The sequence below is a fragment of the Vollenhovia emeryi genome, unplaced genomic scaffold (genome assembly GCF_000949405.1).
Source record: "Vollenhovia emeryi isolate VEMERY1.0 unplaced genomic scaffold, V.emery_V1.0 DF939122.1, whole genome shotgun sequence".
Taxonomy (NCBI): Eukaryota; Metazoa; Arthropoda; class Insecta; order Hymenoptera; family Formicidae; genus Vollenhovia; species Vollenhovia emeryi.
Window position 1 is genome coordinate 3,057,476 of NW_011967244.1, and position 18,214 is coordinate 3,075,689.

At 41.0% G+C, this 18,214-nt stretch overlaps 3 protein-coding genes across 5 annotated transcripts in view; 1 reads left to right on the plus strand and 2 right to left on the minus strand.

Annotated features, from left to right (window-relative positions):
• The window catches only part of LOC105570106 (unconventional myosin-Vb-like), a 6,441-nt gene extending 4,374 nt beyond the window's left edge, over positions 1-2,067 (minus strand). The window contains 3 exon segments of the mRNA XM_012027071.1: positions 5-1,223; positions 1,226-1,509; positions 1,947-2,067. Coding sequence (XP_011882461.1) covers positions 5-1,223; positions 1,226-1,509; positions 1,947-1,948 — 1,505 coding nt within the window. The 5' untranslated portion in view covers positions 1,949-2,067.
• Positions 2,068-2,327: 260 nt separating this feature from the next.
• LOC105569987 (uncharacterized protein C18orf8) lies at positions 2,328-5,615 on the plus strand. Its single transcript, XM_012026885.1, has 11 exons — positions 2,328-2,525; positions 2,603-2,908; positions 2,998-3,172; positions 3,249-3,408; positions 3,479-3,584; positions 3,649-3,802; positions 3,914-3,977; positions 4,057-4,276; positions 4,561-4,730; positions 4,812-5,087; positions 5,156-5,615. The coding sequence occupies exons 1-11, from the start codon at positions 2,397-2,399 to the stop codon at positions 5,415-5,417; spliced, it is 2,022 nt and encodes a 673-aa protein (XP_011882275.1). The 5' UTR covers positions 2,328-2,396; the 3' UTR covers positions 5,418-5,615.
• A 9,336-nt stretch (positions 5,616-14,951) lies between these two features.
• The window catches only part of LOC105569989 (GTP-binding protein Di-Ras2), a 76,851-nt gene continuing 73,588 nt past the window's right edge, over positions 14,952-18,214 (minus strand). For all 3 annotated transcript variants that reach the window (XM_012026887.1, XM_012026889.1, XM_012026888.1), the window contains exon 8: positions 14,952-17,545. In XM_012026887.1, the coding sequence (XP_011882277.1) occupies positions 17,341-17,545 (205 nt within the window). In that variant the 3' untranslated portion in view covers positions 14,952-17,340. The remainder of the gene's footprint in view (positions 17,546-18,214) is intronic.

Genomic DNA, 18,214 nt, shown 5'->3' on the forward strand with positions numbered 1-18,214 from the left:
TGGCGTCGTAGCGTTCAGCGTGGCCATCAGCATATTGAGGGAATCACGGAACTGCGAGCCGACCATCTTTTTATTCTGCTTGTTCGCTGCGCTCGTCGGCACGATCTTCTGAGCGGACACTTTCACTCTTGTATGCGGCACTGTCAGCTTGGGGTCCTCTTCAGAGAACAGCCTCCTGAGCAGTTTGTTTTTGCCGCTCCTTAGCACGTCCACTTGTTCTTCGATTACGGTATCGCGATTCTTCTCCAGGAAGCCCACGGTTTCGTATTGCACGAGATCGGCGAAGTGATGGATAAGAAAGGCCGAAGTGCCGAATCGCGGTTTCTCAAAGTGCTTAGACTTGATGCACTTGGTGTACAACTTCTCTGCCCAGGAGGCATCCGAACCCTTCGGCATGCGGTACTCCTCGTCGAGGAGATCCAGACTGCCAAGTTTGGTCTCAATCAGATCGATGCACGGCTGATTGTCGTAAAAGTCAATGAAGGTCCATTCGATGTCCTCTTTCAAATATTCCTCCTGCTCCAGCTTGAAGACGTGCTGATTGAACTGCGGCTGGAGCTTCTCGTTCGCATAGTTGATGCAGAACTGTTCGAACGAGTTTATCTCAAACGTTTCGAAGCCGTAAATGTCCAGTACGCCGATGAAACAGTGCGCCTGATAGGGTGACTGCAGGGAGCTGTTGATGTTAGTCACGATCCAGTTGAAGAGCTCGGCATAGATGTGCTTGGCCAGGGCGTCCCGCGCGCCGATCGCCTGCTCCACGGTCATAGACTTCAGAAAGACCTCTCGTGTCGAAACGATCTTCCGATGGCACAGCCACTTGCGCAACGCGCTCACTTCGACGCCCAGCAGCTCGGAGAGAACAAGTAGGTGCCGGTCCGACGGTGAAATGTGGCTGGACTCGGTGTCCACTTCGCCGTCCTTCGCGTTCTTGATCACGCAACTGCTTATATCTACGTTACCCAGATGTAGAATGGCCGCCAGTATGCGCAGCATGTCGTCCTGCTGTTTGGACGTAAAGCCGAGCATCGTCAGTGCACTTATCGTCTCATCGAAGTACACGAGATCGTCCACGCCGTGGACGATCCTGGGGTTGTTGCCCTGATTAAGATAGTGGAACTGATCCTGGTCAGACAGGTGCAGCTGTGGAAGACGCTTCGCCGCCGAGCACATCTGATAGAAGATATGATAGTTTCGCTCCTCGTTCGCTTGGAACACCACGACTTCTCTAGCAGGTAGGTCCTCATGCTCGCGCCGGTGATGTGATAGTTCTTGTTGAACTGGATCTCGATAAACTTTCCGAATCTAGAGGAGTTGTCGTTCCTGGTAGTCTTCGCATTACCGATCGCCTCCATGATAGGCGACGAGGCGAGAACCTTCTTCTCGATCTGCGTCTCCGTTGCCGATCCGCCGACGGTCGCGAAATACCGCATGGTGTACTTTGCGGAGACCGTTTTGCCGGCCCTCGATTCGCCGGGGGAAACGATAATCGACTGGTCATGATTCTCCCTAAATTAAATTTAAAGGTTGTATAAAAGTGTCATTCTACTCGAATTCAATAAGATTACGTTAAAGTTGAGACTTAAATATATTGAATTTAACGTTGTATACCTAATAATATAAAATACATTTCATATAAATGTAATTTAAATATCATATTAATTGCTTAGTTGTATCTTTTCTTTGCTCGTACAGTGTATGAAATTGTTAATCATTCAGAACTATTTTGCGACAAGTTTATTGGTAGAAAGTTTATAGATAGTATGGCATCGGTGTTTTATTTCAGAGAAATCAATCTAAAGAACTGCAATCGTTCGCTTGGAACACGATACGTTTGGTATCGTCGCAGCTTTGCACGTGTTTATCTTAAAACCGCTAGAAGCATTCTTGCTGCAGTACTTTTGTCTATCTGTGCCTTTGTGCTTAGCTTATATTTATTATCTTACATTTGCTGACGCGTTAAAAGGAAGAGACCATTGAGTTAGATGCCGTACAACCGTGGCTCAACTCGTCACGGCTCTCTCTCTTTCTCTCTCTACACGTATTAACAATAACGTACTCTCCTGTTACCGACATTTTATGCATGCAGCACGGAATACAACCAAAATTGGGCACTGCATTACCCGCTTGAAAAATGGGCGTATAGCACGGACACGCACCAATTAGAGACTTTATCGGCAGTACTTGAAAATGGGTGTAGCGGAATAGTTCCAAAAATGAAAATGGGCGTAAAGCGCTGGAATCAGTCGAGCGAAAACGGTAACAGGCAAAACGCCGGGATGGCCGCTCTCAGGTTTCTCTCTGCTTTCTAGCAGACTTCTGTCTAGAAGCGCACCGGAGAGCGGAGAGAGAGGAGAGAGAGCTGTCAAACGTCTGGTAGGATCAGATGATCAGATATGCCAGACATGGAAGCTGATGATCGGGGAAAGAGCGATGATTACTACCTGGAGCTGTCACCCGATCCCATCAGGTTCGAATCGGTCAGCTGCCTCACGAATGTGTTTTTCGATGATTCGAAGCAGCAAGTTAGTCGACTTTACACGTGAGACCCCCCCCTCTCGCCCCGATCCGACACAATGACGAGATATCATGTTGCGTACAGGTGTTCGCCGTCCGCTCGGGAGGTGTTACAGGAGTGCTCGTTAAGGGCCCGGACCAGAACCTGAACTTCCGGATGGAGGACAAGGGCCCGGTGATATCCATCAAGTTCTCCCCCGACATGAACGTGCTCGCGATCCAGCGCACCCACTTGTCGGTGGAATTTGTCAATTACTCCTCCGCCTCCGGCCTGGATCACGTCGAGTACTCGCAGTCGTGCAAGGGAAAGAACGCCGTAATACTGGGCTTCGTGTGGACTCACGGCACCGAGATACTTGTGGTCACGGATCACGGAGTAGAACTGTTTCAAGTGCGGGAGATTCATATATATCGTTCCTTCCGTGTTGTTATCTTATATTGGAGAAAATTTCGACGCTGAAGTCGACGCTGTTATTACAGGTCAACCCGGAGAAACGTAACGTCCGAGCGCTCAAGTGCTTGAGCTTGGGCGTAAACTGGTTCGTGTTCTGTCCCAAGAGTTATCTGGTCTTACTGTCATCTGGCACGGTCGGCAATCAGATACAAGCGTTACACGTTACGCCCGGCAATCTGCACAAGTTGACAAAATTTGAAAGTCAGTAGGACGTGACGTTTGTTAATAATTTAATTATTGAGCCGTGCAAAAATATTTCTCTGCTGTGATGTTCCAGTCGAGCATGGCGTGACGAAACCGGGCAAGCTGGCAGTTTCCGAAAGGGACGTGGCGTTGGCCGTGTTGTATGGGATGCCTTGCATAATTTTGTTACGTCACCAACCGGGAGCCAACCGCTCGATGGGAACAGCATTCGTATACGTCTACACTGTACACAAGTGAGGCTCATTCCTTGAACACGGTTTGCAATTCGTAGTCTGCGCCATACAGCTATACGTTTTCTTGCAGAATGATGACCATTAAAAAGAGTCACATGTTAAAATTGGACGTCGGTGGCCGATTTGCTATAAACATTGTTGATAATCTCATCATTGTTCATCACCAAGCATCAAAGGTACACATTGGACGTGGACAAGTTTATTTTAAATATCGTAACTTACGTTTGTATGTTTATGTAGACGTCAATGATATTCGACATTATGCTATCTGGCGTGAGCGATGGGACGATAATGCATCACACGAGTATAACTACGGCGAAGCCGATTAAGCCTTTCAATCTTAAAGTGCCGGGTGCAACCTTGTCTGATCAGATGTATCAACCATGCCAGTTATGTATCCTTTTGTCGGATGTCTCGAGTATGTTAATGTTATTCTAGTGTTTGAATATTTATAATAATACCTTGACATTTATTGATCCGAATATTAAATCTTAACACTGTACAGATTCCCCTAATTGGGTTGTTTTCCAACCAAATATAATAATTGATGTAAAATTGGGTTGTTTATGGTACGTTTGGTTAATTACGATATCTCTTGGTGTCTTTTTATTCGTGCGCGATCTCGCTAATTTATCAATAACGAAACAGGTATGTCGAGCTCAGGCTAGAAACTTTGGTGAAGCTAATCACGGATAAGGTGCTTCTGGTGGAATTTTTAATGCAACGGTCAACCGCCAAGCAGATGTTAATACAAGTCCTGCAGAGTTTTATGAGCCAGTTACCTGTAAGTTTAATGGAGATGCCGACCATATTCGACAAACTTAATTTTGTATACAGAAATTATCTAGAAAACGAAATACAAAACCAGGTAATACTAAATTATATTCCTCTCCTTTGTATGTAGAGGAAAGTTCTCTATTATCAGTTAGATTTCTAATATGAGATAGCAGGTTTTTAACACCCAAATTCAATTACAAATCTTTTTCGCAACGATTACACAATCCAACAATGAATATCCAACTGATGATTCCTATTAATTTAATAGTAACTCCACTATCCCATATTAGAGTCCTATTTCATAATAGGGGACTTTCCTCTATATAATTACTTTGATAATGAGCGGTATTAAGCACGTTCAATCGTCGATTGCAGATGGGAACGCCTTTGCAGAGTAACGTTAAAAATGTAACAACGGTGGCTGAAAATTTCAAGTATAAGCTGTTGCTCGATCAAAGCGACATGTACAGTCACATATTATCGAAATTTCCGGAGGATACGATAGAACCAAAGATGATAATATGGGTTCTACTCGAGTATATCAGGTATATCAGCAGTAGGCGGTAACTTGTAATAATCTTATCGGGGGTAGTTTATTCTACACGAGTAATCGTTTGGTTTTGCAGATCATTGGCTGAACACGGAATACCAGTGCAACATTACTTGCACGAATTAGTCATCACAACATTGGTACACCGAAAAGCTTACTATCAGCTCCATCAATTGTTACAGTATCACGTAGTCGCTGATTCGAAGCCGTTGGCCTGCCTGCTGCTCTCCCTAGAAAACCTGTATCCGGCGGCGCATCAATTAGCCTTGGACATGCTGAAACGACTGGGAAACGCGCACGAGGAGATAATCGAGGTGCTTCTATCGAAGGGACACATCTTGGCTGCCCTACGGTAATTCGGAACGCTATTCTGATCGCGTTAACATTTCCACGCGTATTCATTGTATATTCACGCTTCAGGTACGTTCGGTCGGTTGGAATGGCGGATCAAGTATCTGCGAGGAAATTCTTGGAGGCGGCGAAAGCTACCGACGACGCGACGCTCTTTCACTCGGTCTTCAAGTTCTTCGAGCAGCGCAATTTGAGGCTGCACAACACCACGGCCTTCACGAAGGGGGAACATTGTCAGCCATACGTGCAGCATTTCAAATATTTATTCCAAGGAACGGACAATGAATGCAATTCGGACACGAACTCGAATGTTACCACTATTTCCTCGTAGAATTCCAATATCGCAGTGTCCGTGAGAGAATAATAGGTAAAAAGAAGTCACCTACATTTTATTTTTCATTTAACGAGGCTGATAGAGAATTTACGTGCTGTAGCTGCTTACGTAATTGTAAATTCCTATGTGTATAAAAATATATTGTTATGGATTATTTATTATGAAAAAGAGAATAAAAAAGAATTAAGGAAACTTTGTAAGACTTGTGTCGTTTACCTTGCCGGAGTTTTCTCCCCGATCCTTCCGTGCTGCCAGGTCCGCGTTGCGGGAGTCACTTGCGGGAATCATATACATTCGAGACTTGCAAAGTATAAGGTTTCTTTAATAATCTTTTAATTGCGAGACTTACGTAATGTAATACATTCATAATGAATTTCTTATTTACGAAGAGTATTCGGTAATATCAACATTCGTTTTTCTCTTTTGATGTGTATTTTCAGACAATATGTCGCACGATGTACAGATTCTCCTTAATTAAAGAAAAGAAACAACGAATAATCGTCTCTTGCGTCCTGACAATGTAGCGATAGGTAAAGTTGGTCGCCGGTCCGGTCTACGAACTACAATATTCAGTAGAATTTACATTAGGAGGAGAAGATATATAAGATCCTGTATACATCAGAGGTACGATAAATACAATCTGTGAATCAAGGACTATACAGTGACAGGCACCGCAGTTTCAATTAACGATAAGTCTGTTCAGGTATTCGGAGAGCAACAACGAACCGGTAAGGAAAAGTGGAAGAGATCACTGCCACCAAGCCAGTGGGCTTTCCTCGTCGTACCAAGGGTGACTTCGACCAACCTTGGATTAATTCAACTGGCGATTAACTGCTGTCAAGTAACACTATTAAACGTGCGGCGTACTGCTGTAAAATAAAAAGGTGTACTCGCTGTTGCTAACAGTACGAATAGAATCAATATGGATAGACCGATGCTCTGACAAATGCAAGGAGAGACTGGATTAGGGAGGATGAGTTTAGAATGTAGTTAGAAACTTCATCGCGAGCGATCCCGCCGGTCGAATTAATTGCCGATTAAGTTAATCGGAGTTCGGTCGGAGTCATCCGGGGCTCAACCGTGGCTAGGATCGAGTAATTATCGGATGTACCAAGGTGTACCAAGTTGATTATAAAAAGTCGCTCAAATGTCCGATGTAGCGTGCAAAGAATTGCGGAATACGGTGCTCGCACACACACACATACGAAGAAACAACGATACTGGGAGATTGGTCAAACGCGACACTTTGTCCAACGTTACATCTGTTAGGCCCGGTTTTACCAGCGTTGCTTAACTTTAAGCGTAGCTCAAATCGTACTTTCTTTTTTCTCTTTTCAACTGTTACTTTAGAAAGAGACAAACATGAGTTAAAGTTAAGCGACGTTTGGTGAAACCGGGCCTTAGTCGCGACGATTCGAGCGTTCTCGAAATCGTTTGCGATGACTTGAAAAATGGTTTGATTGTTTAAGCTCGGTTGTTGTTGATTGGGAAAGTAAATTGGGGCGCGAGGCGCGCGATTCTTTGGTCCTCTTTAAAAGATCAGATTTGTTTGAAAGATTCATTTTGGTTTCGTCGTGAGATACTCGTGAAACTCTGGAACGTCTCGAGCCCCATTCTCCAGCTTTACGCTTCCTCCCTTCGATTCTTTCAACGTCCTCATTCACGGGATTGCCATTGAATCGATAATCAAGTGTAAAATAGGAAGCTTGCTCCTTTCACGTCGAAAAATGTGTGCATATTGTAAATTTCCTATGAAATTTTCTTATCGTCGAAATACTAACGAGGGGGAAAATATCGAGTGTTTTTATTTCATGAGTTTTTGCCTTAGAAGTATGGAAATTCTTAATTAAATAATATTAATTGCGAATTAAAAATCGATATACATTGTTCCGGCTCGTTTGTGATCGTATTTATCTCGCGATTCTTTATCACGACGGTAAAAACGGATTTGTAAAATGTTTGATTTAACTTGCGCAAAAATGAAAATTCGACGGAAATTTTATCTTATTTGTACCGATAATATTTCTTTCTCTCTTTTTTTTCCCAAGAATTTAATCTACGTCCGCTTGTATGACAAATATGAAGAATGTGCAAGAGAAAATGTTGCAAAAAAGAATACTAGACAGAATGTAAAAAAATTGCGCACAAATACATTAATTGTATCATTATAATCTTTTTTACGTAATACATGAAGATAAAAATAGTTTTTAATAAAATAATATCTAAATATGTGTGTGAGAGAGAGAGAGAGAGAGAGAGAGAGAGAGAGAGAGAGAGAGAGAGAGAGAGAGAGAGAGAATGTTATATCAATAGGCAGTAATTTAATTATGTCTATTTCAATGATCACTTTGTTAAAAAAAATTACTTCGAGTTGCAATGTGAATGTAATGCGAAAGAATCCTCTATTAAAGAAATTAATCGGGATTAAAAAAGTTCATTATATTATGCGATAGCAATTAACGGAGACGAACGAGGCGTTTCAATTTTTTTTTAATAGCGATGTCACGGAAACATATTTCCGTGAGAGATATGTAAAACCCGCCGTAATTTAATCGGATTTTGATTGGCCGTCGTTCGTGTGCCTCACTTCGCATCGTATGTCCGCTGCCCCTCGCCGAATTTGCGCGTCCGCGTCGGCGTGATGTTCGAGATCGGTTTGCGACAACATCAATGTAAATAACGTTATTGATTAACGGGCGAAAAAGTGTGCCGCGACAAGTAACGCACGTGCGTGCACAGAAGAATATTCTACACAAAATTGAGATCGTCGTTTCTGCGCACCGAAGGGGTTAAGTATCGCGCACTGTGCGTCTATGTGAGTGTTAAAAATGTTTCGTCCGGCACAGTTCACGAATTGTAATTTTCTCCGTGTCACATTCCGTGAATTCGGTGACAAAAAAATAAAATTTATTCTCTATACTGCATTTTTCAAGGGAGAGAGAGAGAGAGAGAGAGATTATTTCAATAAACTGTAAATTAAATTACTTCTGTTTCAATAGTCACTTCGTTAAGAAAAAAATATTCGAATCATACAGCGAGCGCAGCGCAAAAGAATCCCCTATTAAAAGAGTTAATCGGACTTTTTTTTTTAAATTTATTCTACATATTTCGAGGATTCTGCATATATATGCATACGAATGCGAGCGAGCTGATTTTGTCGCGAGAGTGACGTCACAGCGTCATAGAAATACATTTCATAGACGTGCGTAGAACCAGTCGAAATATAATCGGATTTTCATTGGCTATCCCTTTCGTATGTCTCACTTCACACCGTATGCATATCGAATATTTTATATTTAAGATCGTCTTAAGATCATCTTTACATACGCCGTAGTCTATGAGCATAAGATCTGACTATAGGTCCGTTCGCGTCGCATGCCTCACATGCTCCTGTTTGCCCCGCGACCAATGCCGTCGTTTTATTAACAATTTAAGTGACGGTGTTGGTCGTCGGGCCAAGCAGAAGTACGTTGGGACACGCGACGCGTGTCTACAATGACATTTCGAGACGTAAGATTTGGGAAATTGACCAATTAGTCCCAGTCTACAATAGATGATCTAAGCCTTAAGAAATTGACCAATAACGGTCAGATATGAGTAGAATGCGCGACTGTGATTGGCCAATTTCTTAAGGCTTCGGGTTTAAATCTTTATTGTAGATGGGCACTTACAGTCGAGTATTCTCTTCACATTCGATTATTCATTTCCTAAATCTTACGCCTTGAAGTCTCATTGTAGACGCCGCGTTATGAATACCGGCCTTGGAAACGTTGGTTCGCGGCCGGCGGGGTCTCGGAACCCTCGGAAGCGCGTCTCCCGCCAAGCGCGCCAAGCGCGCCAAACTTCGCGTCGCTTCGCCCGGTGCAGCTCTTCCCGTGTTGCATCGCGTCGCCTCGTCCCGTGCAATGCCTCTCGCGTCGCATCGCGTCGCATCGCGTTCCCGTAAGCTCGTCGACAGCGATACAAGGTAAGCTAAGTAATTCTACGAGACGCTACTTCTCTCAACAGCGAGAAAGAGAGCGAGAAAGTGTGTATGTGGGTGTGTAGGCGTAAGCATAAGTACAGTTGAACAATTCGGATTTTGTTCCCAGACAGCACGCGCGTGTCTTTTACGCGTGCACGTCCAAAAACGTCGTCTTTATGACGTCCTCTAGGCGTGTGTGCTGCCTGGGTCGGTTCTCCTCTTAACGTCTTCATTACCGTCCAGCTCGCGATCGACGCGCGCGAAACGAAACCCTCTCGAGCTTCAGCGCGGTAGCCCCGCCATTTTTTTTTGCCTCGCGTCGGCGTCGCTTGCGCCGCGCGAGCGCGACGTCGTTTCGCTTCGTTGGAAAAACGAATAAGCAATATGTCCTCGCGGGGCCTCCACCGGATCACGCGTCCGCGATATCGTCCTGTACGCTCGAGGAGCAAACTAACTTCCGGAATATCAATCGCTCCACCGGAAAGAGGGATTGTTGCTTCATCTCCCACACTTTCCCCTCCGTATATTCCTATTTCTAGCCATTTACCCCTAATTTACGACGTCTATAAGGGCCGATTTCACAAACGTCAGTCAACTGTTAACCAGAGTCCACCCAGTGAGAAATGATTCGTCGATCGACGTCGAAACGATGTCGAATCGACGTCAATTCGACGGTGTCGATGTCGATTCGACGTCGTTTCGACGTCGATCGACGAATCATTTCTCGCTGGGCAGTCAACTTTCTATTTTTTTCTACTTTGTTATCTAAGAAGAGGCGGGGAATCAATTAGTCTTCGGTCAGCGGTTGACCGACGTTTGTGAAACTGGCCCTAAGTGCGCAATTTCAGCGCACATCATATCAACGTGTTACATTAAGCACATTCGTAACTTTATTATGTGCGAATTTTGCGACCTGGATTACAAATTAACTGCGGTAAACGCCGGCCGATAAGCAAGGCGTTAAGATACACGAGTGCCGTAAATACAGGTACTAATACTTTATACAGGCAAGACATTAGATAGAGACTTCCCGCACGTCCAATTTCTCCCCTTTCCATTCATTTATAGCTTAGCCTCCGTCCTTTTTCTCCCCTCTTCGTCTTACACGCTACATGTGTGCATAGGCCGGAAGTGCACGCGTACTCCGGATATCCGTAACATATTTTACGCGCGAGCAGAGGCGAAAAGTAGGTCGGTGGATTCAAAATAATGTTCAACCATTTTTCGGAGCGTCCAAAGTGCCTCCGTCGGCGATAAAACGCGAAAAGATTCGCCGGGGATTAAAATCCATGCGAAGCGCCTCGCGCTTCTATTGTCCGAGTTAAATCATTCTCGTATCATTCCGAACGTTTCGCGTCGAAAAATCCGGACTGATACGGCTCGATCTCGGCGATAAAAAGTCCGCCGAGCTCGGGCCGTCGAACTTTCGCGTCGTCTCGCTTTGCCGTTCCGCTTTAAATTCATCAGCACGCGCCTGTTTACTCGCGCAAGAGCAGCAATGTTGCGTTAATTATTTTACAAAAGCGGAGGAATGTACAAAGTGTACACTGAGACAAATTTCCATCGGATAAACCAATTAAATAGCGTTTCCGATGGTTAATTTTTCCGATTACGTTTTCCGATTGAATTATGGACACATCCGATGAAATGCAGTTACCGATGAAACTCGATTGAAAAAACCGACCACATTTTTCATCGGATATACAATTTAATCGGATATGTCCGTTTGTTATTATGTAATTGGATTATCCGATTGTATTTAATCGGACATTTTTCTCGGTGATATTGACGCGATGATACGACGTCGCCGGCTAAAAAAACCATTTCAATAAACGTCCAAACTACGCGTGCATCTTCGAGAGATATTCCGCGTAGAGCAGCGTTTTTCAAACTGGGGGTCGCGGTAACGTTTCAGGGGGATCTCGCGAAATAAAGATCGTACACGGGGTAAAAATGAAGTTGTTTGAATGAAACGTTCAACGACTACCACAAGCCTGAACAATTCACTCGATTGTACTTGCTATGGATTTTAATTTTAAGCACTGAACTAAATATCCAGATTATTCAGACAACTGTCTGATGTTTTTCATTCGTTAATACCCCGACGTTGTTTCAACGATTTCATTTCAATTGCACTGATTTTGTTGATACATCTTTTTTTTTTCGTGTAACAAAAGTTTTCTTTAACTGAGCAAAATAGCCTCGCTTGATCCCGTTGGATTTTGCACGGCGATTTTTTACGCTTTTGTGAGGGGGCAGGGTCGTGGGGCTAAAAAGTTTGAGAAACGCTGGCGTAGAGAATTACACAACACACACACACACACACACACATATATATATATAAATATAGACACACGGTGGCGCGCCGATTACCGATAACGTGTATAGCATCATCTGGGAACACATATCTAATTATACGTGTATATGTATATATCGAGAGTTTGGGCAATCAATTATTTACAGGGACATTACCCGGCCATTCCGCTTGTTTGCGAGAGTAAGCTTAAGGAATTGGAAATTAGTGGACGCTCACGCATCGCCCCGGAGCTTCGGAGAACAAGGATGTGGATCGTGTCCTTCACTTCTGCGCGCGACGACACGGCGGATTAGGTGAGTGCTAGTATACGAAAGAGATTTGCTGCAAAAGTCCCGATTATCGGCAAACCAGAGGAAATAATTGCACGTACCCGCGCTTGGAAGCTTAGCGTACGTGAGGCTACTCGGTGTCTGATTTACTCGTTCTATTTGCGAGATAATCGGTGCTGCAAAGAAGAATTGATTGTTATTAACTGGCTGAAGACTATTGTCCCGTTAAGAGCGTCTTGCCCTCGAAAGCTATCGTGCTACAATTTTCTCAAGTCCCGCGCAGGATAATAGTCTTTGCCAAGTCAACATCCAAGTTCCGATAGACTTTGGTCCATTGTGTACGTATTTATATAAGGATTGAGTTGGCTCGATCGTTATTTAGAATATACATATCGCGTAAATCATGCGTAGAAGGGGGCGTTGGAAGGTACAAGTAAAGTTCGATAGGCATAGGGTCTGTCTCAAGAAATCCCTCGCTGGGGTCGCGTGAAGTTTCATGGACACAGGAGAGAATGTTCGCCACAACAGCCGCAACGAAATTGCGTTTGTGTTATCGTCGGCAAAGGCGCGCAAAATCTGCCCGATGTAACTAAAACTGGTCTGTGTGCTGAACCGTTTAAACTTCAGAACTCCACCCGGTTTTTCCATCTAAATTGCACTTTTACTCGGTTGCGATTTTTCCGCTACCGTATCGCACGGTTTTCGCCACGTCTACATTCCTTCCGATTCGTTAAATTATTTCTAAGGGATATTTCCCCGAGACTTCAATAAATACATCTCTCAGGGGTTTTTTTTTCAACAGAAAAAGAAACGTGCTCGTTAAAAATTTAACGCATTTCTGTAATATTTGTACTTTACAAGGTGTGCACGTGTCTTTTATCATAATTACTGTATCAGGAAATTACTGTACTCGGGAAATTCAACTGTGAAATTTAACATGCGTAATATCGAACATAAATATAAAATGAAAATCTGATCCAGTTATAAAATTTAAATGAAAATTTGTCATAGAATTACACTCTGATGTTTTAGAAGAAGGGTTTGTAGTGCAAATATTTCGGCCTCCTTTCAGCGCATATTAAAAGTGTTACAACCAATTCTAAATACAAAGTGAACTTAATAAAATATGACAGTGGCCGTTCTCAAAAACTGATTGCAACTCTTCGAGTAAATTTTTACACGTTTGTCGACGATACACCGCACCCACATTTGCTATACAAACGATAAAACTGATAGAAATACACTGCTCTCTCGCATTAAAATGTCAAAATACAAAACTTCACGCATACATTCGCGCGGGAAGTTCGCGAGGTACTCGTTAAACATATTCTTTTTTTAACAATGAACTTACCTCGAGAACATCTCGCGATCTCAGTTCACCTCGCTGAACATACCTTTCACCTTTATAACTTCCCCTTGGTCGCGTGAAAAATATCTTAATGGGACGGTTATTAATATTCGTAATCTAGTCGCATTACCTAACAGAGCGGCGATTGATCCTTTTTTTAGTCTGTGTCTTTTGTCGTGCCTTAATCTCCATTTATATTCATTGAAATTTGTTTCCTTCTCGTCTCTTAAATAGCCTAGACTTTCAAGCGTCAACTGTAACGTTAAAATAATGCCGAAAAAATTAAAATAATAAGCCAATTAACGTGGGCGTAAAAATTGAAATATAAATGAATTACATATAACGAAATCATCACTTTACAAAAATCTTATAACGGCAATTCATCACATTGTTTTACGATTAATAGTCGTTCGTTACTGTTTTATTTAAAATCGTCAATTTATCAAAATCGTTTTTTTTACTTAAAAAAGAAATATATATTCTGTGATGATCAGATTTTTCAAACTTGAAAGTTTTATCACTCCGATTATTATTACACAGAAGACACTGTAGTATAATACACGCGTGCACAAGTTTTCTTTGCGCTAACTCCTACTTAATTTATTGCGAGACAAATTAAATTAATTGATATTCTGTCGTTAGCATACAGGTTTTTTGATTCTTATCCACAAAATACCAGTTTTTGTTTAAAAATTTCTAACTACATCTGAGCTAAAATGTTATCGAAACACTTTATTTTCTACCTAAGTACTTTACTTTAAGATTGTATTCTCGAATAAACTTATTCTCTCGATGAAATATACGTATTCAAGGACAACTCGTACTTTTACGATGCAGAACATAAGATGCGAAATATTATTAAAATAATTTTTCGGGGAAACGCATTTCTCGTACAACCGCGAATTAACGAGACGGTAATGGCTATACGATAAAACTCTCGAACGTGTGTGCGAATATTTCACGCGACTATCTCTGGTACCACGTGAAATATTCGTATACCTCGCTACCTCGGTTTTTACAGTTACTTAATTATGTGACGTTATATTACACGTTTTAATATCTACGCGTTATAATATATATTCAAGGTATTTCACGTATTTCAGTACCGTTACAATAGTTGTCTCAGTTTGTGGTATTTCTTCAATCCCCTTTGTGCATCGGTTCAGTTACGATGGCATATGAGTCTCCTTCCTGTTCTATTTTATATACGTAGATAGATCTTCCCTTACCTCACAATTGCATATACAAAATATTGACGTTTTCTTCCAATACTTTCTGCACTACTTTTGATTTCTCTTGAGGTAAAAATGTATTCTCTCTACAAAAGCGTACCGTAAATAATTCTATGTCGGTGTACGTAACACATTTTCTGAACTTTGTGAATAAAGCCATTAGCTTTGAGATAAGACATTAATTTTGATAATAATACTTTTTTGTACAGGTGAAACTTTTGTTCCGACAATTAGTTTTGTTATTATTGTCTCTTCTCGGATAAATATTTCAAAGTAATTTATAACAGAAGTAATGCGAGTAGGTAGTAGCACAGCTGCTAATAACGATATTAATACATGTTATTATTCTACATTATAATATTATTTTGAATTATAATGATAATAATAATTTAATTTTAAAGAGAATGTCAGTCAAAGAAATATTACAACGGAAATTTTACAAATAATGGATAACAATAAAATAATCACGTTATAATTACAGTAAGTTAAATGTTATAATAGCTTGGGGAAATTGCAGCACGACTGAGATTCGTTAAAGTTAATTATAGAACAAGGAGGAGAGTCGTTTCTATCGATTCGTCCTTAATTATATATTATAATTATTATCCTATCTAAATCCAAATATCTAAAATAATGTGCTTCGATATATCTCCCGTAGGTATGCGTCACTGGAATTTCTAAAGGTTACAAATATATAAGTCCTAACTATTGCAATTACTTTCGGGATATTAACACGCTCAATGACTGCAATGTGATTAATTGTGCACTTTGTATATATGATCAATATGATTAACTTCAAAATTAGAATACAGCGCACAATTAAAAGCTTCGATAAAATAGTTTGCCAACAATTTTCTACATACGCGATCTTACAATTAGAAATATCGTCATTCACTTACTCGTCTGTGAAGTTTGTATACAAATAGAGAATAATTTAAGTGGAGTGATAAAGAAAGAATTAATTCCAAGCACACACGAATCTTATGTAAAAATCATCCTATTTAATGTGAAACTTATCTAAAATCAGTAATATTCATGTTAAGCAAAATGTTGCACTCAGGAATGAAATCTTGAAGCGAAGAATGAAGTTTTAACACGTTCCCGGAAAATATATTGAAATACAGATTGCACAATTTATTGCAGTAGCTTATCGTCATTTTATGAACAAAGAGGAAAGCACATATCTGATAATAGAGTTCGCAGAGAGGTAGCGGGAAAAGGTACTTTCTACTTTGACTATTATGCAACTCATAATTTACAAACGAATTTCTTATTACGCCACGGCATTGCTCGCGACGGTAACTTCTTTTAACACGAGCGGAATTAATATTTACGCGAAGATGTGCATCGCGTGCATTGCGAAATAAAAATTTTTTAACGTGTCTTTGCTACCGGAAAATTTTAATTGGTCGTAATGAGTATTTAAGCGCAGCGCGTCTCTTTTTATGAAGTTCTCGTATTTGATTAAGACAGTACTTGAACTGATTTTGGTTTGCTAAACATTTTAATATTATAATTACTTTAGGTAACAATTGTAAATTTTTTGCCAATTATTCGTTGTTTGAGTGGCATCAAAAGTTAAGTGTATACTTCAATTTCTTGTCTCAAGTAACGAAAAGGGGTGATTCTCACAAAACCGTACTTTTTAAATTGACGTTGTCGAGATTATATTTTCAGTTTCATCTCACTGTTGCGACCTTAGATGCTCGTCGCGAGAAATTTTTTTAATCTTGTAAATCTTTCGTGCGAAACCCAGACTTGAGATCATAACTTTTTCGAGAAATAACGCTTTTAAATTCGCGGATTATATACGATTGATTAGTGTATGTGTTCTTTTGAAATTATGAGCAATTGTATATATATGTATACACATATTCGAAAAGCGATATGCGTGCTTTCTTGCTTTTATACGTAAACATCCCCGTATACCTTGTTAAATAAACCTTTCCATACGTACTAAAATCCTTTCTTTATACGCTTTATAATACTTTTTGGAATACTTTGTGAGAACGTGTAAAAATAATCCCAAGAAAATGTTGCATATATAATATCCTAAGAATACTTTAAATCAACATATTATTTACACGGGGAAATATAAGAGTTCATCCATTCGTTGAAAACAATTACATGTTCATCATTAAACGCCAATTTCACGTTCACACTTATATCATTATATACAGGGGATATTCCAAGAAAGGTGTATATCGATAACAAAAACCTGTGACGCTGTTACGATTTGAATTCGCAGTTTTCGTAACATAAATTCAATAAATCATTTAATCTCTCCCTTTATAATTTTTATATAAAAAATTACGTTCTCGTGAAAAGATATATTTAAAGCTTTATTACGATTTTTAACACATTTTGCCCCAAATTATTTGCCAAGGGATAAATAAATTTCAAACTTAATACTTGACGACAATACTCCTGTTATCGATACACGTGTATTTTCTGGTATAAATCTCACAAAGTCGACGGTTTGTATATGTTCGAGCTTCGAACTAGACTTCCTCTGAAACTAATCATTTTATCTACGGTGTCGCGCTTGCTTCTCGCAGCTCCGTGGCTAAAAACGGAGTAAGTAGTAAACGCTAGTCCATCGTTCATGTAACCATATGCAAGACCGCTCTCATCTCGTTCTCTTGCAAATCGCGAATGTCAGCTCGAGTCTTACCTTAACGCACTTGATCAAAACAACTTGATTGCTCGTTGTCGCGTTGCATCGCAATAATCGGGACCAGACGGACTTCTGGTCGTGACGAAACTCGTTTACCTGCCGGGGCAGCTGATTTAAGAGATGTTGCAGTCATCGGTGCGGGCATCTCTGAGCTGCTGTTTCGTTTTTCTCGAGGTGCGTCTGATCAGGCTGCGACTGCGTGGCTTGCTCTTCACCTCCTCGGTAACGGAGACGACGCTAGAACCCTGAGCGGCGACCACTTGCTGGGAATTCCCGACGGGGCCCGCGCTGCCGGTTCTGCCGCCCGGGCTACCCGACCTTTCCGTTGTGATAAAACAATAATAGATGAGAGTTAGAAACAGTTATAAATTGTAGTTGACTTGATTAACGCTAAAATATGCCCCGGCCCGTCCTTTGAACTTCCGTTACCTTCCGCGCCGTGTATTATTCTACTCTTTTATTAATTTCGGATGAAGGATCGATAACGCTTTTGATATTAATAATTTTATATTTTCTACTAATCTCATATTAATTTACGTCTCTTCTTGGGGAGAGAGACAATTGCCCAAAACTTGAGAAGGGAACTGTCCCAAAAGGAGATTAAGTAAAAGACAGCGAAAAGTTGAGAGCAAAGGAATGTAAATATTGTTTAAGACTTATGAAAGTAATATACCGTGATATAGCTCTCTAGCGCTCCATTAAACTGTCACAATTAATTATATAAGTTCTATAAATGGAGTTATGATTAAGCGAGAACGAAAATAAATATTTAAACAGGACAGCTTCCTGTTAAGGCAATATGAAATATAAAATTTTGGCCCGGGCACTTTTGTGAATCGACAGGCTCCAGAGAAATTGCATTTATATGGATGCAATAGGAAATTAATTTTTCTTATGGTAATATGTCAGGATATGCAGTGTTCTTTTTTTAATTGATTGCAAATACACGTTGCGTGTAATTGCTATATGTGCATGACAAAATGACCG

Excerpts from the sequence above, each read along its gene's own strand:
- LOC105569987 (XM_012026885.1), top strand. The coding sequence starts at position 2,397 with ATGCCAGACATGGAAGCTGATGATCGGGGAAAGAGCGATGATTACTAC. Across the intron at positions 2,909-2,997 it reads ACGGAGTAGAACTGTTTCAA|GTCAACCCGGAGAAACGTAA; the intron begins GTGCGGGAGATT and ends CTGTTATTACAG. Across the intron at positions 5,088-5,155 it reads CACATCTTGGCTGCCCTACG|GTACGTTCGGTCGGTTGGAA; the intron begins GTAATTCGGAAC and ends TTCACGCTTCAG.